Source organism: Curcuma longa, chromosome 9 (genome assembly GCF_044706935.1).
Source record: "Curcuma longa cultivar G26 ecotype Majalengka, Jawa Barat chromosome 9, ITB_CL_G26_1.1, whole genome shotgun sequence".
Taxonomy (NCBI): domain Eukaryota; kingdom Viridiplantae; phylum Streptophyta; class Magnoliopsida; order Zingiberales; family Zingiberaceae; genus Curcuma; species Curcuma longa.
The window spans coordinates 9,965,705-9,990,651 of record NC_133869.1 but is presented as its reverse complement, the minus strand read 5'-3'; the positions used below and the strand labels follow the sequence as shown (position 1 = coordinate 9,990,651).

At 34.7% G+C, this 24,947-nt stretch overlaps 2 protein-coding genes and 1 pseudogene across 3 annotated transcripts; 1 reads left to right on the top strand and 2 right to left on the bottom strand.

Moving 5' to 3' along the window:
* Positions 1 to 469: 469 nt before the first annotated feature.
* On the bottom strand, positions 470 to 8,592 carry LOC141835081 (AT-rich interactive domain-containing protein 5-like). The gene is made up of 13 exons (XM_074722508.1): positions 7,504 to 8,592; positions 7,384 to 7,423; positions 6,371 to 6,423; positions 3,018 to 3,063; positions 2,523 to 2,615; positions 2,145 to 2,267; positions 2,026 to 2,077; positions 1,878 to 1,953; positions 1,385 to 1,451; positions 1,249 to 1,299; positions 1,077 to 1,169; positions 907 to 1,003; positions 470 to 830 (listed from the first exon to the last, which is right to left on the bottom strand). Exons 1-13 carry the CDS (start codon positions 8,124 to 8,126, stop codon positions 823 to 825), a joined length of 1,422 nt encoding a protein of 473 aa, XP_074578609.1. The 5' UTR covers positions 8,127 to 8,592; the 3' UTR covers positions 470 to 822.
* A 1,444-nt stretch (positions 8,593 to 10,036) lies between these two features.
* Positions 10,037 to 11,933, bottom strand: LOC141834335 (uncharacterized; annotated as a pseudogene).
* Positions 11,934 to 16,038: 4,105 nt separating this feature from the next.
* LOC141835242 (protein cornichon homolog 2-like) lies at positions 16,039 to 23,216 on the top strand. 2 transcript variants are annotated; one of them, XM_074722673.1, is made up of 5 exons: positions 16,039 to 16,172; positions 19,376 to 19,557; positions 20,340 to 20,462; positions 22,151 to 22,235; positions 22,890 to 23,216. In XM_074722673.1, the coding sequence occupies exons 1-4, from the start codon at positions 16,098 to 16,100 to the stop codon at positions 22,218 to 22,220; spliced, it is 450 nt and encodes a 149-aa protein (XP_074578774.1). In that variant the 5' UTR covers positions 16,039 to 16,097; the 3' UTR covers positions 22,221 to 22,235; positions 22,890 to 23,216. The 2 variants fall into 2 exon arrangements, with proteins under 2 accessions (XP_074578774.1, XP_074578773.1); XM_074722672.1 differs by having other exon boundaries at positions 22,151 to 22,242.
* The last annotated feature ends 1,731 nt before the right edge of the window (positions 23,217 to 24,947 follow it).

The following is a 24,947-nucleotide window of genomic DNA, read 5'->3' as shown; positions in this document are numbered from 1 at the left end:
ACCTTCTGATTTACTATACTTATTAGATAAATTTGAATATAAATTAAGATTTCTAAAATATTTTATTATTTAAGATTCAAAGTGTTTAATCTTTATTATTATTATTATTTGATAATTTAAAGTATTTAACATTTATAATTTAATTAATTTTAGAAGTAATCAATTTAATTTTATAATTTTTTTATTAATTAAAAGTTTACGCTATCTCAATTTTAAATTTATTAATAATAAATTTATTATTTTTGTAGTTTAAAATTTCATATTATGTTGAATAGAATGGATGAAATTTATTATTACATTCGATATTAATACCAACATCGACACCATAAGACATCATGATGCTACAATAACTTTCACAAGACCACAAAAACTATCACGATCCTATTTTAAAAAATATTTTAATTAATATATTTTATATTTAAAAATGTCCAAACTATATCCACCATACAATAACAAAATCAATCACCTGTTCAATCTTCAAAAAGCTCATAATACGATTACAATCATACATAGAGTCGAAACATGGCCGGTTAAAAGTCTTAATGAGCTTATTAGCCGAGTCGATAAGTTTAGAAAGTCGATAAACTAATCCATCTTCATTTACAAATGGGCATAGGTAAACTACTACAATTATTGTTAACCTACTACATCAATCATCCTAACCGAATCCAACTAATACCTAATCAGGATCAGATGGTTAGGAAGAAGACTTACAGTGAAGCTTTCAAGGATGATAAGCTTCCGGCTCGTTCGTTCGATCGATCAATCGGTCGGCTTTCACAGACCGCAACAATGTGTTCTTGTCACCTTAGTAGGGCAACTCTAAATGTCTGGCAGAAACAAGAATAAAGATTAGACTAGATGTTACTAAAATATAATGTTTTCGGAGTACTCTTGCGGTTAGACCTGAATTCTCGAACGGGGCACGAACAAACAGTTGGCCGTGAAGGGTTACGACTGCGGACGTCTTGTGTGGATCGATGCGCGAAGGTAAGGTGATGACCTAAGGATAGAATGTTTGTTGGTGAGACACAAAGAAGTAGATCAAAATAACTTGAATGCTGTCAGATAACCACCTTCTTGAAAGGGGTAACACCCCAGGGATTATCGGGTTGTTCTGGCTCGCCGGAAACAACCAAACGTCCAGCGGGATCCGATTGCACATGCACCTGCCATTAGTGAATTTGGTGAATATCACCGGCCTCGCGAATAAGTATGAGTTTAACAGGAGTGCATTCCACTAGCTACCTCTTCGCGCAAAAGCCCGGGAACTAAAGCATAAACTTCAAAACAATCTTTCTGCACAAAAGCATGACACGACGAAAGAGAGTTTTCAGCTATAAAGAAGCCTCAGGTTGAAGTCACAAACATAACGACCGCGTACCGTTCGTTGAACATTGATCTTCACCCAATCAGCAGGAGTCCCAACATCGAAAACCATGGAATCAGTTCTGTAACGAGCGCATCGATTGTTAGAGCATCCACCCTCAAATTGGTGAGGTTAAGCAAACAGACACATATGTAAAGGAAAATAAAAACTACTCTACTATGGATTACAAGAGATTGGATACTGGATTCGACTCGACAATGTTGAAGCCAAGATCAGCTTTGTCGAGAGAAAATTTATCAGTTTTGCTAACAATTGGAACTAGGTCTACAATTTTGGTGCATATTGGGAGGTGGAAGAAGCAAGTGATTAGGGTTTTATGTCCATGAGCACAGTTATATCTCCCTCATATGTGCATCGAATGAACCATATCCAACGACATGAGCACGGCTATGATTCATTCTGATTTAGTCAAAGAAGATAATCGATGCCAATATGCATTAGTATCATTATCACAACTTAAGATCATCGGATCAAGAGGAATCTTAACTGTGGTTTAATGTCTTTAGTACGTGCAAATTTGACTGAATGTTCGAGGCCCGGTGTTTTCTTCCTCTTCATTCCACCTTCAAACATTTCACAAAAATAAGCAACTAGAAATCGACGATATGTACGAAAGCTTGTTTAAGGATCCAAACCTAAGCCTTTAAGATGCTTATCGCGCTTTGGTAACTGAAATGAACTCTTATCCTACAAAAGCAAAAGTAAAATGAGCATCTAAAATCAGAATGTTAATAATAGCAGATCATCTTACGACCTTAATAATTGGGTCTCCAACTTCGCCGTTACCAAGCAAGCGCTGAGAGTGCCAACCCTGCATAGCACGCGCTGCAGCATCCCTTCTAGCTCTGCCCGAACCAGATGATTGGTTTCCACCAACCTGCAAAAGACTCAGAGGAATGGACATGATTAACATTTTAAATAGCAACAACTATCGAATAAGTTGCCCGAATCACTCATCAACTGAGGTGGTGACATTGCAAACCATTGCTACTTGTACATACGAAATGTTACCATCAACTAACGGTACTTTAGGCCAGACAAAAAAATGTTACTATGAACAATGCAAGGTTATGAATAGCCCTATAAAAAGGACAAGCTTTCGATTGAATATAAAATAAAAGCTAAAAATTACCTGCTGCTCAGAAATAATTGGCTCTGGAACTGAAGAAATGGGCACTTGGAGCTCTCCAGTCTGAATTTTATGCTTTTCGTATTCGAGAAGTGCCTGTAAGTCACAAATGAAATGTCCAACACAATTATTCAAGAGAGAATTAGCGCCAATTTATTGCAAAACAAAGAACTAAAGGAAGATGGAAAGAGAACCATGAAATAAGAAACAACAGCAGTGACAAGAGGAAGAAATCAAACGTGTTCCCTTTTCTCTATCAATTAAAGTGCTCTAGATATGCCAGGCTAAACTATTTAATAGTTTCTTTCGTAGTTTTTAACATCTATCAGAGAACAAAATGTTGAATAGGTAGAAACTCTTCAAAAATATTGAGAATCAAAATTAGTACAAGAAGCTAAAAGAATGTGTGTATAGAGTCATTTTGAAGTTTAATAACAAAATTTTAAAATGTACTTTACTTACTGAGACTTGAAATTCTTAAAGTGATATATCCATTACCTTCTCATAGAAAATCCTGAAAGTCCAAGACACAGTAGTACACGTCCTGAAAAAATTATTACAAGGAATCAGCCAAATATGATAGAAGAAAAAATAATATGGAGATGATATTGTTGGGAGTTATAGATGACAGTTCTTGGAACATAAATTATCTTTGGCTTTATTTTCACAATCAATTTGGTGCAAAATTCCACCAGTGCATGGATCACATATTTGCACCGCAAACTACTTAATGTATTTTCAGAGCCTCTCAGTACAAGTCTTCTACATATTCTGAAACCTATTTTCATGTATCTTCATACGGCATATTTTCAAAGCGTCACTTAAAGTGCAATCCTTTTTATGACATCTCATGTGTCAGATATTATACAAGTATGAGACAGATTATTGTACAATATCTCTCACAACTCCATATTGATGCAATACCAAAATTGAACAAAACTCACAAAGACTCTTAATACCGAAATTGATGCCGCAAGGAGAAATAAATATCTGATATTGAGAAATTATTGATCTCACATTGAAAATCACATAGAGAAATTATTGATCTCTAACTGAAAATCGGAACTCACAAAAAGAGACAACTTTTTATCAAAATGTAGAATCAATCACACAAGGATCCAAATTCTTTTTATAAACCAAAAATAAAGATCTGTTCTCCTAAGACAAAATCGAACTTACCTTTACAAATATAACAACACATTTTAAAAACTTTAAACTTTAAAAAATTAAAACTCAAAATTTAAAGCAAACACCAAAATTAAGCCCCAATTTTAAATCACACCATTCTCACCGACCAAGAAGAACCAGACCCCCAATGAGTTATCAAGATCTTTCTGTGATTGTATCCAAGCATAAGTAATAATTGTTTACAATTTTGTTAAACATGATTTCTTCATAATTTTTCCTTGGTTGACATTTTGGTGTATGTTCATCTACCATTTATTTCTCAAGAAAATAAATTCTGTATCACTTGCTTCTTTGGAGGGCCTTTCAAATTAGTAACAACTAGTTCTATCTTTATTTTCCTTCTAATTCTTGAGAGACTAAGCAATATCCTTATTGACACCTTTCTTTTGGTCATCTCTTCCAATAGATAAGAAAGATAATGATCTGATCATAAAGTAAAAATGCTCTCTGGAGCTCCAGCATAATCAATAAGAAGGTATTGTGAATCTGCAACTGATCATAAAGTACAAATACTCTCTAGAGCTCCACCATAGTCCTATTGTCTGAAAGACTGAAACTACTAATATCAAGGAAGAAGGCATGGGATTTCCTATAGTCAATATGATAGGACTGCTTTGAATAATGTACGATTATATATAAAACTTTTGAGAGAAAAACTAACTATTATTTAATTAACCAACTAAAAAAGCAAAAGTAATTTTCTAAAATAAGTCACAGTTTTCCTGTTATGAGAATTTCTTTGGTGTTCAAATGGTCAAATCTCGATTATTTGGCGAAGCTCCTCTTTCTTGTAATCCTTTTTGCAATTTTTTCGATGCAATGGGTACTTGGGAAGGAACATAATCTTGTAATTGATCGAAGCCGTGCTTGCAATAGATATTAGAGTCCCCAAATTCTTGTATCATATGTCACTCTTCAAAGTCCTTGGATTGAATCCAAGCATTTGACCAGATCCTAATAGGGAAATGGATCACTATGCCAGAAGTTTTTTAAAAGACTATTAATAAAATTGATCACGCCTTAAATTGAGGCTCACCCTCAAGCGCTAAAGAGAAATTTCATGTCACGAGGATGAAGGGCTATTAGTATTGCAACTTGCGATTGCTGCAAAAGATGCTAGAGGATCAGTGAGTATTAGAGTGTGACTCCTACGAGGGCAATACTACCACTAGGAGAGCATGATAGGCACAAGGCATAGATCTACCAAAGGAAGCAACAGGATTCTCAGGCCGGGCTTAGCAGAAGAGGAAGTTGCGGTGGAGAAACAATAAGACAACCACGGCAAAAAGGGTGTGACAACAACATAGAAAGGGGATGCATGACACTAGAGAGCAACTATTGCCAATGGTGTGGTGGCCTTGATAACAAATAGGGCATAGGTCAAGAGGTGACCAAGTGAGGTCCTCAAACGGTGACACCATAAGAGTGGCAAGGTGTAGGTGGTTCACATAGGTGGAAAAGGAAGCAAGAGAAGTCATGGTCAGGGTGTTGGAGTGGAATTGGCGGGTAGAGGAATCATTGCACTTATATTGCAGAAGGTGTGGGGTCGTGTTAGTTGTAAGCTCTTCCCTAGCAAAGTGGGCATAGATGTTCTTCTGCCACTAGTGGCTTCTGTTGTAGAAGGGAGCAGAGTATAACAATCTGTGTGTGTGAATTTCACCCACATCAGGAGATATTGAGGAAACAAAAAACAGGCACACATTTCATCCATGGATGAAGAGATTGAAGTTTGTGACATAGTGTAAATTTCTTGAAAGGAAGGTCATGCGCGTTAGGATCTCACAAAAAGGGCCAATTTTCATGAGAATGAGATCATAGTTGGAGGAAAAAGAGCAATCCTAATGATGGGGAGGTGTGCACGGTTCACAAGAAATTGGGTCAGTAAGCTTTACGAGAGTGAGAGTTCTTGAGTAGAAAATGAAGAGGGGATCACACCAAACATGAGATCAGAAGAGATCATGTAAATCATGACTTGTGATCACATCAGTGTAGAAGGCTCAAGTTCTTAAGGGAGGAAAAACAAGTCGACGAGAGAGCTAGGATTGGTGTATCAAAGAGACTAAACCAGATTCATTTCTAGTATAACTTTATACAACACCAAAATCACACAAAACTAAAAGAGCCTTCAAACCAAAATTGATGGTGCACGAGTATAACCATAACCATCTCACAAAGAGAATAAAAAATTAAGACCAAAGGAAATTTAATTAAACTAAGGAATAAAATATAGAAAGTATCTAAATCCCTTTTAAAACCAAAAAAAAAAAACAATTCTCATTGGACAAGGTCTAGCTTACCTTAACAAATATAGCAAACCTTTTTTAAAAAACATAATAATAACTTTAAAATCTAAAACTCAAACAAACATTAAAACAAAGCCCTAAATCTTATATGAATCACTTATTACTGGGCAGGTGAAATCAAGGCATGTAAGAAGAAATTTAGATCCTTGAATTTTGAACAGCTGTTTTGGTTAAATAAATAATGTAAAGAATCGTGATAAAAAAAATGATACAGGTTATAATACTGTGTGGTACCTAGAACTTATCCTTGTATGAATGCAATGTAAAGCTATATCACCTAATAATAACCAAATCAATTATATTACTTTTTAATAAATTAACTAGAATTTTCATATTAGACTAATGGATTAGAATACTTACTTTGGAGGCTTGAATGATTCCCCCACCTGTCGCCAAAGTTTGCATGATGTCACCTAAAGAAACCAGAATAAGTACTCTTGTTAATATTATGCCGACTTAAGTGGTACAGAATAATTTTGATGCTGTGATTGAACTGTTGAAGCATCAAATAAAATATGTGTTTGAGAATAATCTTTGCTAAATGTTTTGGTTGCTACTACCAGAAGTCACGAAAAGCTACAAGAAATATAAATTTTAAAGTAGCATTTACAGCATATTTTTTGTTTCATTGAAAGAAAGAGTAATCCCAATATAAAATCACATGTTTAGGAACAAGTTTGCTCTTCTAAGCATGCTAATGAGCTTGTGAACAAGTATGTTATTAAAATGTTAATAAACACAAAACAACCTAACCCACAACTTAAACTAGTTCTGTATCATCATTCAGTTACATTTAAATCAATGCCAAATGGAAACAAAATGCAAGGTCAGAATTTAGACCAAAATGCAAGGAAAGAACTGGCTGAAATCGTCGACATTCAAATATATTTAAATCAATACCCAAGGAGGATTATATACCAAATGGAAATGCAACCTTAAAATGGAATATACAAACAATCAAAGACTTCAGGATTACACAAAAAATAATACAAGAAAATATCAGTAGTGATTCAATGGAAAGAACTGGCTGAAATTGTACCATCATTCAGTTACATTTAAATCAATGCCCAAGGAAGATTATGTACCAAATGGAAACATAACCCTTAAAATGGAATATACAAACAATCAAAGTCTTCTGGATTACAAAAATAGTAATACAAGAAAATATCAATAGAAGATCCAATGGAACTTCACTAACCAAACACAGAAATTAATTGAGCAAATTAAATTTCTATACATCTTTGATTTTACATATGCAAGACAAGGTTGCTAGTATTTTAGAAAATACAATTTCCATGAAGTTGACCATAATATAGAAACAAATTTGACACTGAAACCAAAGGGCAAATGTCTAGAAGATAACACTGAGGTACCTTGTCATAACCACCCAATCTCGTCACTTGCCTCCATAACCTGACCCAAGAAATATTTTAGACATTTACTCAAGGTGAAAGCAAATACATAGCTGGAAAAGAGTGAAGAATTGTGCTCACTTTAGGCAGTTCAAACCTTCGCCATAAAATTTAGGTGCCTTAAACTCCAAGCTCCTCTCTTTGTAGAAGTTCTCAATCTCTTTCATAAAAGCTGATTGCTGATCCTCTGTCCCAGAATCTTCACCGTCCAAGAAAGAGTCAAACTCAGAAGACTGGATATAACCCTCTGCACCTTCTTCATCATCTTCCTTCCCCTTTTCCAGCTTCACAGTGGCCTCAGTAACTTGATTCACTTTCGAGTCATCTTCCTTCTCATCCGTTGCGACAAGCAACTGCCCATTCTCAATCTGCACGTTCTCTTCCTTAATCTTCTCTTCTGTCATTGCATCACCAATAGCAACCTGATGAGAGGAATCCTCAACGTCTGTCTTCGAAGCAGGATCACCTTGCGGGGCCTCATCACTTCTGGCAGTGTGTTCAACTGAAACAGGCTCCTCGTGCAGTTTAGTAAAGTTTTCTGCTTGAATCCCAGAGTTATTCTCAACTAAAGGGTTATCAATTAGAGGTGTGAGTTCCACATCTGCAGTCTCCTCATTAACATGCTCATCTTCAGTAATCTCTAGCATGTCCTTCTCTGGTTCAGTACTTGCCACCGGGCCACTTGTATCCTTTATTTCGTCCATTGGCACACCGAATTAAAAAGAGAGAAAAAAAGAGTAGGTATTCTTGACCGTGGCTTTGGTAAAATATTACAGCACTAGATTAAAAATCCAGGTTCAGGTTCAACAATGGTGATCATTAGCGACTGCAATTACTGAGAATAAAAGCTTCCACTTTCGCTCAAATCCCAACTCCTAAATAAAGATCTATCCATCAAAAACCAATATTTACGCACTTCCCCCACATAACATTCAACCACCATTCCCCCCAAAAAAAAACTAGGCCTTTGAGTTCGCGTAGGATCAAACTGGAAAACCAAAACTTGTCCGCGAGCAGGAGAAATCGAAGTTCCTCGTAGCAGTAAGTTTCTTCAAGGAAGCAAATGAAATAACTTAGCTTTGTCGAGATGCCGCCAGCCCTAACGACCGGATTTGATAGAAACGTTGCGACTTGCCGAATGGCTGGAAAAAATTCGAGCACCGCGATACTTCCGATTTGCCCCTTTTTGAACCCTAGAACTCTATTCCAGGGAAAAAGAATTGAACCAGCGTGGAGGCCCAAAGCGAAGCCCATTAAAGAATTTGGGCTCAAACTCTTCTAAACTCCATTGAGAAATAATTAAATTCTACATATTCTTCCATTCATCTTTATTTTCCTCTTTTAAAATAAATTTTTAAATGTGGTAATATATATTAGAGATTTGATATTCTGCGCGACCTACGCTGCGTGACCCTCGTGAGCGACACAACCAATCCATTGTCGTTGCCGCCACCGTCGCACCCCGTCCGACCACTGTCAGCTGCCGCCCCGGGCCTAATCAACGTGCTCGTCTCGTCTCTTGCGCTTTGGCCTCTCGGCAAAGGAATACGAATCTCGGCACTTCTTTCGGCAATTTCTCCTGTCGGCAAATGGTCGCCTTCGACAAAGGCACGTCACCATGCGCCATTGTCCGACAAATACGTTTCCGATCAAATTGCGTCGGATTCTGGTCGTCTTCGGACGTCTCGATGTCGATCCGATGCACCGACAAGCGACACGTCGATCGCACCCAGGCTGACGGCCAGCAGTCCGGCGATGGCCGGATGGTCGCGACAGTGCAGCGGCAACGACGGAGGCAGTGGCAGAGGTCGAGCATTAAAAATATCGTATGCATTCCCATAATTGGATGGTCAAATTTGCACATAATCACATGATGGACGATAGATCAGGTGTGGCACTCACGGACGCACATGAAAAGAGTCACATAAAATATCAAACTCAATATATATTAAATAAAATATTAAAAATACTAACTTGTTTTTTATGATAAACAAAAACCTAAACTCATCTCCAATATTAAGAAATGATAATATAAAAATACAAATCAATATGATTTAAGTAAAATCCAGAATCAATTATATACGTTTTAATAGTATTTGTGCAAATAAAACATATTTAAATAATATTTTGCATTAAAAAATATTGGACAAAAATCAAAATCGCGGCAGCAAACGGTACACCAGGCGTTTCCCATGGTCGACACCGTTTGTGCTGGATGCCAACTGAGATTGAGCTTCGATGGAACAAAATGCTCACAATTAAATGTCTGAGAGTAGATCAGAAGCACCGAATTGTATCGTCTACGTTATTGTCTGAGGAAAATGTACAATGCTCACAATTTGTTTCTGCCTTATCGAGTGTCATATCAGGTACCAGAAAAGGTGCCAGAAACCAATGCAAATTGTTACTGTAGTCGAACGAACAGCAGAGATGCTGTCTTAAAAGTAGCACTTACTTCCAGCAAAAGAATGGCGTCGTAGAGACAGCAGAGATACTGTCTTGAACTAACTATGGTAAAGGCAGAAGAGATACTGGCTTAACCATGGATCCAGAGGAGGATAGAATCAGTGGCAGTATGAGCAGCAGAGATGCTGCCATAACGAAATGCTTTGTGTTATCTCATAGACATGAGAATGCGTGTGGACTTCTGCGCAGGTTTCTTGGGTGCCGTCTTCAAATTCTCCTTCACAACCAATTCCAGCTCCTCGATGATTTTCTGGAGCTTATTCTCGTACTCCACTGATTTTGGATCTTCTGTCGATGTTTTGCTGGACACAGATTCGAACACGAAGGGTGCTCTGTAGTGGAGACATGGGAACATGATGGGGTGGTCATATCGTTTCCAAGAGGAGTAACGGACGAAATGCTTCTATCTGAAGGGCTAGGAGGGGTATCAGAAACATCACGAGGGAGAACTTGGCTAACAGGAGTATCTGCAAGACTTGGAGAGTTATCAGAAACATCAAAAGGTAGGACTTGAGTGATAGGAGTGTGTTCAGAAGCATTCAGTTCATCATCAGGTACTGGGCTAGCAATAGACAATTCTTCAGGATTGGAGTTCCTCTGTTGGGCACTAGTTGCTCTGGTACGCATTCTTCTCCTCTGCAAGGCCTACAATACCGATAAAAAAACAATCAGACCTCAGCAATAGAAATGTGTTACAGTTCTTCCCAGGTTGAGCATGAAGAACTATGAGATACAAAACAATCACAGTTGAGAAACATAAATTGTGCTTTGTCTTTTCTATAGGAACTACGGAAATGTGTTGCTAATACATGGGATAGCTAAAACTCCCAACAATCCATTTTTTATATATACTAAATAACAGAGAAAAATCTAAACTAATTGTGATGAATTACATGATTGTATAACATAATTAGCAGATCTTCCAAGTCATTATAGTTGCTTTAAATAATATAGTGATGGTTTGTGAGCAACAAAGTTAGAACACTCCAAGAAAACAACTATATCTTTTGCAAAGCAATTGAAATTGCGATTATGTGCATTTCTAATGTGATTTCAGGGTTTCAAAGGCAACATACCTCAACTGCAACCCCAACACACACCCATTAAAGGTTTGTTATCTTCTTCCATCAACAAATGTGGTTGGCCCATCGGCAAGGACATTGGGAGTTCGTGCTTGTAAGAATAAATGCCATAATGGGCAAACTAAACTCATGAATAAGAGGTAATGATAGAAAGGCAAATAAATTTCCCATGGATCAGGATGACCACTGATTCTAAGCAAATTGTTGCAGTGGAAGTTTTACTGGCTAAACTGTTATATCTTCCAAATTTCCTTATTTCATTTCTCACCTTACTTCTATTGCTTCTTTATCTACTACAAACATGCATATGCATACATGTATATCAAGTATTTACCTTCTAAATAGATTTGTATGCTGTCTATTTTATTGTTCTCTCAAATAAAACAATGGAAGTGCAGAACCAAAGATAGCCACAACAAAATAAAAGCATTGTAGTAAATAATTTGAACAAGAGGGAATATCAAAACTCAAAATCTAGTGATTATGAAACCTAAAAGTGAGATATGAACAATAAATGAAGGGAAGAACAAGAATACGAGTGCTAAAAGATAATGATGACAATTAATTCCAATGCAGATAGTATACAGAAGGCTAAAAAAGCAGGATTGAATATACTGATCCTTCCATCAAACTAAAATTGTAAGAATTGACACATGTTCTTTGTGTATGCATATAAATGCAAAAATATTATAGAGACAGAATTCTTACATTGACAACGACTGTGATGTCACGGAGAGGAGTTCGAGGATACCAATGCGGCAATGGACTCTTCCTTTGCCTAGCCAGATGTCTTGCAGTTGTTGGGGGAATATTCTCTTTGTTATCAGTAGGGGACAGGAAATTCTGGTGGCGGCTTAATCTGGATCTTCTTAAACCTATCGGATAAGCAGGCCTCCTAATCCAGAACCCAGTGGCAACGTTTTCAGCTGAATTTGGATTCATGCCTTCACTCACCTCTGGCATTCTTTCTTATGCCAGAACCAAAAGCCTACTTCAACAGAATTACTGCATATGAAACCAATAAATTGTGAATCCATCTAAATTGTCTGTGGGGGTTTTTTTTTCTGATGCTATCATTCTTCTACAAGCTCATATCATGTTCTAAACCTCTTTATATAGTTTAAAATGCATTTTAGGACTATCCCTACCTTTGAACAAACAACACTAGCTCAATGCATTTGACAAGATCATTCATTGATCTTCTATGAACGTATCCATCGCTCTTAGCCTAATTTATCTCGTTGCGCATTGACAAAAGAAGGTAAGATAAAAGAAAAAGAAGTAATGACAAATTTGGAGGGAAATGATATAATGAACAGCAGCCACTGCAAACCCTAAGCAATTGAAGAACTAAAACAAAATATTTGCATTTATGTGACCCATTTCTTACCGAGACAGGCTATGGATTCTCTACTTGGATCTTTGTAGAAAGAATAACCAAGCAACTGAGAAAACCCTAAAGAATCGACAACACCTTAGTTCTTTGCAAATACAAGGAACCCACGGTTAATTGAACAAGGAAGCGCATAACTAGTAACTGGGGAGAACAATCCCTGCTAATCTATGGTCGTATGCTTACCAATACAGCCGTCAGCTTCGTTGCTTTCCCGTTTTTCTTAGTGATTCCCGAATGAGGAGCAACCCTACATCCATTCGCAAAGATGAGCTGAAAATTATCGAGAAATAGACATTATCAGGAAAAACGAGATTTCTTACTGAAAAAGGCTTCAGATTCTTCTCCTTTAAACCTGATGATGGTTCCAAACTCCACGGTTACCACATCGAAACCAACGGATCTGCAAATTTACCTTTCGAAACAAAACTAAATCTGCAGATTCCTCCTCCTTCAGGAAAACAAAATCAGATCTACGAATCTCAAGAAGAAGAAAAAAACAAAAACAAATCGATTCAAAGAAAAGAAACGCATTTCGGACTGCGATCGACAAATCTCACCCGAAAGAAGCGTTCGTCCTCCTGGAGATCGGCGGCCAGGGAGCGAGCGAGGAGTGAAGGGAGAAAGGGTTTCGGTTTTAAAGAACCCGAGGCGGTGACGGGACTCTCGGAACTGCTGCGGATCGAGTCGTGGAACGAGTAGCGATTAGTTTCCAATCACCGCCGAAACGGCGGTAGGAAATATTCCTCCCGTTCGAAATTTCAAATTTGGAGAATTGGCGGACAAGTAATTCGAGGCAGATGTGCCGCAGGTGCAATTTAACGGACCCTCGTTAAGCTAATAATTAGTTGCGGAAAAAATGGCCCCTCTAGTTTCATGATTTTCCTGATTTGGCCCTTGCAAAGGAATTCCCATATTTTTTTATTTCAAAATTTAGCACGTTTATTTAAAAACCTTCAATTATAAGCACTAAATTTAATATTTGCTCAATTTGATGAATAAATTTTAAAAGAGCGATACCCTTTGGATAAAAAAAGAATATCCATTTAATTTTCTACCTTTAAAATGGCATTTATTTACACTATTTAAAAATACTAAAATGTATTTTAATATGTATATATATTATAAATTACTAAAGTAGATAAGGATCGATGAAGCTAAGATAATGTTCTCCTCCGTAGTGGCCAATTACAGTTTCACGATTTACCTCTTCACATATGGGGGCGGCTCAAGCCTCCTAGAGACTCTAGGTTAATTTTTTTTTAATAATTGTTATTATTTTTAAAAAAAATTCTCATCCTTTTTTATTCGGACTTGAGACCGACAATGGGGGATTTAAAAATTTTTAAAATAAATTAAAATATTAATTTTAAAAATACATTTTTTAATATAAAATTAAATTTTTAAATTTTTGAGATGCAAAATTATTAATTAAATTCTGATCGTTCATTCCCTTGCATCCCTTGTGATGACTTCGAAAATATCTTGAGGAGAAAAAATAAACTATCAAACGAGTAAACTGTTTGAAGTTGGGCAAAATAGGTTATTAGGTTAATAAGAAAGGAAGAAGAGAAATATAAAAAAACTAATAAATTAGAATTTTGAGAATTGAGAAATATTAAATATATTGGAATAATACCAAAATTTTTACGAAATCCAATGACTATACCAAATCTCTATAAAATCCAATAAAAATAATTTAATAATTGTTTATTCTCTCATATTATATATATATATATATATAATAATTGATATATTAAAAAATTGGGCTTCAATAAAATTGGGGCCCTAGGCTTAAGGCCTATGCCTAAAGCTGCACTTGCTCATAGATAATTGCGATACTGACCGTATGGAATTGCTGGAGTGACAGATTTTACATTTTACTGAATAGTTAAACTCAGAAGAGCTAATTTGACTTGACTTGGGCTCGACCATAAACTAGCTAATCTAACCCAAGGTCGACCATGAGTTAGCTAACCTACCTCAAGTTCGACCATGAATCGAGCCAAATTAGTTTGCATTGATCGAGTCCTGAGTATGCCATGTGGTTACTCACCCCCATCAAGTATTAGTACCTTATGTTACTATTTAATATATTATTAAAATATTTATACTATTTTATTCCTATTTTACCATTAATAATATATTAATTCATTGCTAATCTAGGCATGGCATCCATTGTTTAACTTATAATGTTATTTTTTACAACATAACTAATAATTTTAGGAACCATAGTAAAGGAATCTAATTTTAGATGTATAATACCAAATTAATTTCAAAAACTATTTTAATTTACGAATAAGAGCAAGTGATGAAATAAGAGTTACTTTTAATTAATTTTTTTACTTTGAAATTTTATTTATTATATGTTATCTACGGTATTCCAATTAATTATCATAAAGTGAACATATTTGCGAGATTAATCCATCAAAGCTTATTTGTGGAACAATTGGGCATTTTAATCACCAAAAAATGGGCTATTTTCTCCTTATAATATTATGGTAGTTTAATTACCAATAATTAAATGCTCAAATGAATTTTTAATTATTTTTGTATAATTTAAGTAAAGGTGTCTTGAGCTCAGTTAATTTTGGAAGCGTACACCTTTCCTTCGTGTTCGTCCACCATCTTAGATTTTTTTATCTCATAAAAAAAAAATGCTCCGTAATTCGAATTATGAATACTTGATTAATTTACTAAACTTCTTACATCAACAATGATATAAATAATCTAATTAAATTATTATATTTTAATATCAAAATTGTTATAATAATATAAAATAATTTTAATTAATATCTGATTAATTTAATAATTTGAACTATTTTTGATAAAGATTATAAAATTATTATTTTGAGATGAAAAAAAAAATTGACGCTCTTTAAATGCTCTTTTGATAATAACAAAAATAAGGATATTTTTCTTTTGCGTTTCTTATTTATTTTAAAAGATTTTTTAGGATCTTAGAGTGTTCTAGTTTGCACGATATTTTTTAATCATTTTTTATTTTTTAAATAATTACGAAGATAGATAGCTTTTCTCCTAATTCATATATATATCTTATGTATATTTAAAAATAATCCTTTGAAATATTCATTATTGAGTTCGAGTTCTCTTATTTATTTAAAAAAATATTTTACTACCAAACTACTCCATAAAAATATAAGAGGAATTATTCACATGTTATTTTTGATAAAAGTCTTAAAGAAGGAATAAAAACTTTAAATTTAAATTCTAAGTATAATAATTATGTTTATGGTTGACTTTTAAATATATAAAATATATATATATTATATAATGAGTATCCTCCTATGTGTCAGTAAAAGATAAAATATGTCATTCTAACGATTTCATAAGTCTTATGATCATTTATGAAGAAGTAAATTGAGAAGCTATAATTAATCACTAGGAAGAATATTACCTCACCCTAATCCATTCTTTGCTCTCTATGGAACAGTTTGATATCTCAACCGTCGATGATGCCAAAACGGACGGTTGCGATGTAAAGTTTCAGATTTGAATGGTCCAAATCGTCGTACCCAGGGATATACCATCTATTTGTTGGTTAGAAACGGTTGTGCGATGTAGGTCCCGCTTTTGCCCAGTCATGTTAAATCACTGACACTATCCATTGCTTTTCTTTTCCCTAAACTTTTGCGCATCGGCTTATAAAATGGCAAAAAATCCCCCCAAAAATTTGATGTTCGAAGCGATCACCGGGAGAATACGAGGGCGCCATGGTGGGGGAGCTTGTTCTCTGGCTCATCGCCTTCGTCGCGGTGATCAGCCTCATCGGATTCAGCGCATATCAGGTAAACCCTAAAGCCCCAATGCGAAACCCTAGTGAAAGTCGCCTTCTTTTTTGCTGTTAACTTGAGCTGGCGCTAGATCGCAGTGTAGGATTGTCGCCCGAGCTGTGAATATAGCTCCTTGTTCTGATCCCCTTCCACCCCTGTCGTCTGTGAATAGCCGAGAATGATTTTTTCTTCTTCCAATTTAATGGTTTTTTTTATTTCTCAACATTTTTCATATTAGCTGTTATCTTTTTTTGTTTTTTGATAATCAAGCATCTTTGGTGTCAAAAAAGAGTTTTGTTAAAAACATGATGTCAAAAAGTTGATACCTGTTTTCCTTTTTCAAATTTTTGTTTATTTTCCGGTGCAATTTTTTTTTGCAAACAAAACAAACGTGTTTATCATGGCAACAATGTAAATCCCTTTTATTTCGCCAAGGTAGTAGTTCTATAACCTCTTACAAAAACCAGACTAGAAATCAAACTGGACAAGCTCTAGGTTACTTGTTTAGTGGTTGGTTTACTTGACTGAGTTCATTGAATGGACCCACTTAGATTCATAAATCAAACAACAAATCAATAATTTTCTACACATAATAATTTGGTGACAATCGACGGACAAGGAACTATATCTTAAAATGCTAATGAAGCTATTTTATAAAAAAAATATATATAATTTCTAACCAAATTACAATGTATAATCAAGGAAATGAGGAATATAATTTAGGAAAACAAATCATATGGATGAGCCTAATGTGTGTGGGCTCCGATTGTGGAGAACGGTGGAGGAGGTTTAGAGGAGAGTGTTGTCCAGTGCAGGATAGTTGCCCGTGAAGGATGATTGTCACTTGAGCACGATTGCGCATGGACTATCGAACAACTGACATTGTGTGAGACTATCAATGTACATGAGGTGAGGACAAGGAAGTGGTGGGGGATCAATTAGCTTGGTGACTGTCTTATGGAATGGCCATTCATGAGGTAAGGTGGAGTTGAGGAGATCGACGGTGTTTGATATTGGTGGCTTCTCGTGAGCTAGGTGTTCCATATGCACTCGCATCAGTTAAGACTCAAGATCCAGAATAGAGAGAAGGAGATCATAGTTAAGGGTTAAGTTAAAAATTAACAACAATATTAATCAAATGTTAGATATACCCTTTATGTTTCTGTTATGAAAATGGGTATTTCTATCATGTTAATGTCCATAACTAAACCAGACTCTTTTTATATAAATCACTCAGATCTTTCAGATTTCTTAAAACTGGCAGTCATTGTTTTTGACTGGGGTATTTGCAGCTTTGATCTTTAAAGGGAACCGACTGAGCGAGGAACTCGGTTCCTTTTTTTTATTTTCCGGTTGAACCTCCAGTCTGGGCCAGTTTTAATAACTATGAAATCAAGTGGGCAATTGATTGCAGATGAAATGAATAGGCTTCTCTCTATCATTTCAGCTGAATGGATTGTCTATCAAGCAACAAACAATATGCTGTACATTCATTATCACTAATTTAGGATGCTACTTTATTTATTTTATCCTATGGTATCAAAGAGTAGGAGTATGTAGAATTCTTTTAGGCTGTTGAGTCTAATGAAGCTTAAAGTTTCATGGTCAGCATAAGTTATTTTATTTAGTTTAAATGGATAAGTACTACCTATTAATAATCTTAGAAGGTAACATCATTGACTGAATGGATAAATATTACCAAGTAATACAGTTAGCTTAAATGCGCAAGTATTTCAAGTGATAAACTTATCCAATAATAATCATCAACCAAATGAAGAAGTGTTAAAACTCTCCCAAAAGCCTGATTGATTATGCTTTTCCATAAGACCTGGCAGTCATTCCTGATTGGTTACACCTATTTCTTACCTTCTCCTGGCAACAAGATGAATTCCTCTGAAGGTTAAATCACCTTGCAATGGAACAATCACTATTTTCTTATTTCTCTCCATTCTACCTTATGCTGCTGAAAATGTTAGGATTGCAAACAGGATTCTCTTTGTCGTCATCAGTTAAGGATCTAAGTGTATCTATTGGTGTAGAGTCGAATCAAGTCTGTGCGAGGGGCAACATCTTACCTTTGGATAGACACTAGTAGCGTCTTAGTGCTTTATTTCAAACATTTTAATTTTATTTTTATATTGTGGTGTCTTGTTTTAATCAATTGTTAAATTTTTTGCATTAGTGTTTATTATTTTGATCAATTTACATATATGTAAAATTAAAGCATTCAATCTAAATTGTTTTTTTTTTTAAATTTTATTGAAATTAGAGGTACACATACATTTTGTTGTATTATAATATTTAATTGTATTAAAAACCTTTCACATGTGGATTTATATTTTTTGAATTCCTCATAATTTCATAACAATTAAATGCTACAATAATATAAAAAATATTAAGTTTATCATTAATCTTAATATCAAAATATGAAATTGCTTTCCTGAGATAATTGGAGATAATTTTGCATATAGCTAAAATTAATAAAAGATTAAGCACATGTATAATAATATGAACGACAAAAGAATTAAATGAAGATATTAACATACAAAAGAGAATTGCAACAGAGGTTATAAAAATAGAAACCGAAGATGATTGGTAGCTGTCCTAAGGTGGGATGTTCTCCCTGGCATAGATTTGAGTCACCTTTACATCCCAGGATATGAAAGCCTGGCCCTCTGTTGATAATGACAGGGTGAAACATTCTTTATAATTCTTAACATCCTTAAGCATAAAGTAAAAATTTTTGAGAATAAGAAAATAATGGTTGCTGCTTTCGAATGTGATTTAACCCTTTCAAATAAGCAATTCTTTTCGTTGCCATGATAAGGTAAGACTAGACACAATCAATTAGTATTCGCTATATAATTAAAACATATTTATAGATTAAGGCCAGGCTTCCCTCTAAATCCATAAAATAGAGAAATCATGTCTGAAGGACTAAGCAGCACTCATAGTCAAAGCACATAGACCTAATTTAGGTAGCATTTATCCAAAGCTATGCAAACCTAATTCAGCATGTGTTTGCTTGATTGAGATATGGAGTCTGTTCTATCGTCAGGTCTCTTGGTTAATAGCGTTTGGGTGAATTTATTTCTAAAAGTTCAAACTAACTCTTTCTTTTGTTTATTTTATAGTTCTAGTGAATTCCTAGATCTGTTAAAATCTTAGACGCAGTGCACTTTTCCCTTGAAACTTACTTGGTTGTACTTCTGAAACAGCTGATTTGCCTATCCGACTTGGAGTATGACTACATCAACCCATATGATTCATCGTCACGTATCAATGCTGTTGTGACTCCAGAGTTCATAGTGCAGGGGATATTATGCATTTTATTCCTCCTAACATGGCATTGGTTTCCATTTTTAATAATGGCTCCTGTCACATATTACCACATAAAATTGTATGTACCATGTTGCCTTCATCTAAAATGTTTCTGATATTCCCTGTTTGGATTATTTTTCTCTCTAAATTATCAAAATGCCCCCTTACAATTTCACTATTCTACCAATTGTTTCACTCCAATTTAAGTTTGACTATATATTGATTGTTGAACGATGATTAGTCAGTTTTATATTTATCAATGACCTTGGAAGTAGTGTTATTCCAATATACGTGATGCATTTGTGGGTTGTTTTTAGCTCTCATTACCATTGACTGTGTTTATCATTTATCAAACCGAAATAAGGTTAATTAGTACCGGTCGCTCTAATCTCACTCTTATGTATGCATATGTGTTGTTTTACTTGGTCATTTTTCATTGCCATGATAGAACTGTGTATCAAAATATATGTGGCTACCATGTTGGGCTTGGTGTAAGCACTTACAAAGTGATATATCTATCACTTGCTTTCTAATGAAACCCTACCAGGACATTAACCAGAAGCCTTCATTAGGAATCAGAATGTGTTACCATTCAAAAATTGGGAAATACCTTGATTTTCTATCACCTATATTTAAATTTAGATTTAGTAAATACCTCTGATTGACATCTTAAACAAAAATATTTTTCTATCCACTGTGTCATCCTTACTTTGACATTGACTTTTGCAAAAAATTGCCATGTATTAATGGGCATGTTCTATTAAAATAGTCAAATTATTTAGCTGCACAAACTTCGGGCATCCTATATCCATATTTTTAACAATCAATATAGTTATATATTTGATTCATCTTTCATACCAGATACATGAAAAGGAAGCATCTAATAGATGTTACTGAGATCTTTAGAGCATTGAATGAAGAGAAGAAATACAGATTTATCAAGCTTGGTTTCTATTGCTGCATTTTTATCATCGTCATTTACAGGTATCCTGCTCAAGACTATTACTTTCCTTAATGTTCATAAAAAAGTTCTATACTTTGATTTAATATTTAGCAATTTTATTATTTCTTTTCCTGTTTCTTTAGATGGAAACAATTACACTGACATATATTATTTATCTTTAAAGTTCTTTAAAAAAATTATTTTATTTATTTAAAATAAATTCTCTTTCCCTTATTTAATTTAATGTAATTAATAGTGTTGTAGATGCAGACTGTAGTGAACATTTTAGAAGGACTTTTAAATCTTAATTAAGAAGATTTAATTTTATTAATTAAGCCATAGATGTGATCCTTTAAATGGATCATATTATGTGAGCAGTGCTTCAGCTCTCCTAGTCTCCAGGAATAACAAGGATTAGAGATAAAAGAGATAATAAGATTTATAAGAAGAAAAATAAAGCCAGAAAGACTGTAGCATATCTTCCTTTTCAGAGACATGAAAAAGGAGGCATTGTTGCATCGATCTCACTTTTTGGGACTGAAAATTGAGAGATATTTCACTCCCTACTGTGCTCTATTCTCAGTGATTAAAGGCTATACCATATCTTCTGTTTCTCCCCATTTTTCCTTCTATCCAACTGTTTTTTCTTCTAATCCTTAATATTCGCAGAGCGTGAGCAGGACAGCCCCCCAAATACTACTCACACATTAGGATCCATTTGAAAGATCATAGTAAAAATTACCATTAATTAAATTTATATCTTTTAGTTATTTTTTAAAGTCATTCTAAAAAGTTAACTACAGTCAAGGTTTACAATAGTATTAATCACGTTAAATTTAATAGAAGAAAAGATAATCTATTTTAAGTTTCTCTAACATCACCAACTATTTTAAGTTTCTCTAACATCACCAACTATAACTAGGGCTGGGTCGGTACGGTATACCGAATTTTACATACGATACCGTATACCGTACCGAAAATTTCGGCATAAAAAAAACCTATACCGTCACCATACCGAAAATTCGGTATACCGGAATTTCGGTATACCGAAAATTCGGTATACCGAATTTTCAGTATAGTATAAAATGCATACCGATCAAAATGTTCGGTATACCGATCATACCGAAATACCGACCAACCGACCGATTATACTGATCATACCGATCGTATAAAAATGCTTGGTATACCGATCATACCGAAATACCGTACCCAATATCAATTTTAAAAATAATAAATAATTTATAAGAGGATATATAATAGGTGTTTCGGTATATACCGAAATACCGAAAAATAATAATTTCATACCGATACCGATACCGAAAAATTCGGTACGGTATTATACCGTACCGAAATTTTCGGTATACCGAAATTTTCGGTATGGACGGTAAATATCGGTATGGTATGTGCGGTATATCGAAAATTCGGTATTTTTTCCCACCCCTAACTATAACATTATGTTGGTTATGGACTGAGATCCATGGTGTTCTTAAAATATTGTTTTTTTTTTGTGTTGCTCGTAAGAGTTCTGTAATATCTGTGTACCTTCTGAAGGTAATTTTTTTTCCGGCTTCCATGATATCATCGAAGATATTTTTGATTTTCATCTGGTATGTCACTGCTCTTGTTCGCCTGGTAGTAATTAGTTGTTTGAGCTGTCATTTTAAATAATAGTTTTCAAATTGTTATCATTTGCCTCATGGATGTTGCTAAAATGTGCAACCTTTTTCAGGCTTGTGACTACTGCCGTTATGTTACTTATCGATGAAGATGAGTGGAATTTAGAATCTGGGTTGTTTTGATATGTATTACAAGAGGTAATCGGTAAGTCATTCTCTCTGGATTCTTAAAGCATACTCTTTGGTCCACTGTTTAGAAAAGTTCATTTGCTTGCTTGAAAATGTTTGCATCGTGTACTCTACCATCATGCACAGCCTCTTTAATACTCTTGTACTGGCAAGGGTCATAACCCATATTAAGCTCCAAGCAACATCTTTTTCCTTATTCTATTTGAATGATCTAAACTCATTTGTCATATGTAATATTATCTTCTATTTTACAGTGAGATTTAAAATGGAATGAATCGATAAGCAATCGAGTAATTACCTTTTGACTAATTTTGCCCATAATTCTTAGCTAATGTTGTTAAACAATAGAATGTCAAAATATTAGTATCCTAGATTGCAATACAACTCTCTAAGCAATGCTGCTGGTAGAGTTTTCAGACTCTTGAGCCAATGCTTCTCCTTGTTTCGGCAAACAAAAGTCGATACGAGTGACGAAGAAGAGAGGAGTAACAATTATAGACTTTTGTTAAGTATGCTTCACTTCGGACGATCAGTCTCAAAAGTAACTGTCGCCATGTGGTTTTTCTCCATTGAAGAATTTTCCACCTAAACTGCATTATCATTATCTATGATTCTATCTTTTCCTTTTTGTTGACTTGACAGAGTTTTCTCTCAACACTCCAGGTTTCTTTCCTGATCACGATTTGGTTTGCTACCACTAAACTCACCATCTCCATCTTGCTGCTTTGGCATGGAGGAATCAGAAGAAGTTCGAGGGCATATCAAACCGATCACGCGCCAACTTGTGCTCGACTTATCGTCACTTTTTAAGTGGATGTATCATTGAAACTTCTTCCACTTCCCCGCGAAAATTTGTTGAATTTGCATAGTTCCTTGTAACTTTTATCATGAGATGGCATTGCAAGTTGTGCTTCAAGTTTATGCTTTGTAAAATGGCTTTAGACTGCACTTGAATTGAAACTAGTTGAACAGAAATTTCAATGTTGCTCATTTATTTTGTTCTTTCTATATTTTAGTTTGAATTTTGTTTAAATCTCTTTTTCATCATGCACCATTGAAATATTATTCTTCCATTCAACTTTTACGCAATGTATGTTCATGAATAAAATTTATGCTTATAATTTCAGGCACATGTTTTTATTCTTCTTCTCTTGCATGGAATCAAGAACATGAACCAGAAAAAAAAAGCATCTAATTCTTTTATTTCATTTGCAAGTTATTTACTTTATTTTCCCACAAAAAGAACGTGCTCAAATCTTTAATGCTAAGTTTGATTCCTATATTTATATATATATATAAATAATTAATGTGAACTTTTTTTTAATGATATTTCTATCGACTAAATATAAAAATAGTTCTTCTTTATTCATTGTATGAGCCAAACAGAGGAATTTATTCCTTATTATCTCTTTGATTTCATAAATGATTTTGTCCGAGATCAAGAGATGAGTTGACTCTTTGATATATTCGCGATCGAGCTCTTTAGGAATGTTGGATGCGTGTTAAGATCTCTGATGACGACGACTGAAAGGATTAAAAGAGAAGTTAGAAGGGAAGTCAAAACGTATCTTGGTGAGTCTTCTTCGATGCTCAAGTCAAGTATAGGAGAAAAGTTAAAAGGAAGAGATAATAAAGAGATTAGAAGTGAGCAAAAGATTGGTTAAATCAAATTAACAGATTGAACCGATCGAATTCGGAAGTTTGATTCGTTTAATTCGAAATCCAATTTTTTAAATAAAATATTAGTTGTTTCAAGTTATTCGATTTGATTTTAAAATTCACAAAATGATTAAATCGAAATTTCATCAATATACGAATTTGAATTAGACAACAACTATGCATCTCGACTTCTGATTCGACTATTCAATATCAGTTGATTGATAATGTGATCAATCGGTTGATCAATTGATTTGATAATCGACCGAATTAATCGCTTTTAGATTGGTTCGACTTACATCGGTTCAATCGATTGGATGACAATACCTTTCTATGTCTAAGAAATGATGGCCGACCAAAACTCATCGTGCCAAAGGCACTGCATTGACAAAGGGTATAAAGAAACAACACTACAATATCCTTCTTGTACCCTAAAGTGAACAACTAGATCATCCCTAAGAATACATCAGTCGCGGAGTTTAGAGTTGATGCCGGTAAATTTATATCGTTTGCGTCACTCGTAGAGCCAACAACCAACAATAGATTTGAACGGCGGTAATGTGAATAAGGCTCCGTAAAGCTGGAGCAATAAAAACATAGATTTAAGACCTTTGCGACTTTGTGAACTAAAAGAAAGGATTTCAACAACCATCATTGCATTTGTTATCCAACTTTAGCTCTATATATATACACGCACATACACACACATGATTGAGGTCTAAGTGCTCGAGCACTAACTCTATACCTACTCATCGGACAGAGGTCATTAGAATGATAATTTCATCTTAAGAAAGTTCAATCGATTGGATGTAACTCTCTAGTCCTTGATTATACTCCTCTTCTAGGTACGTATCATATGTTTTTACAAACTAATTTTAAATTAAATAGCTAATCTCGACATGATCCAAATTTGGGTCATGACCCGACAATGACAACTAGCCCAATCTATAAGTTAGGTCAGACCATGTCACAAATGACTCGATATGTTGATACTACTACAATAACAAGTAGGAGAGACAAAAACCTAATCACAACTCAATAAAGAAATAGGAGATCACACAATTT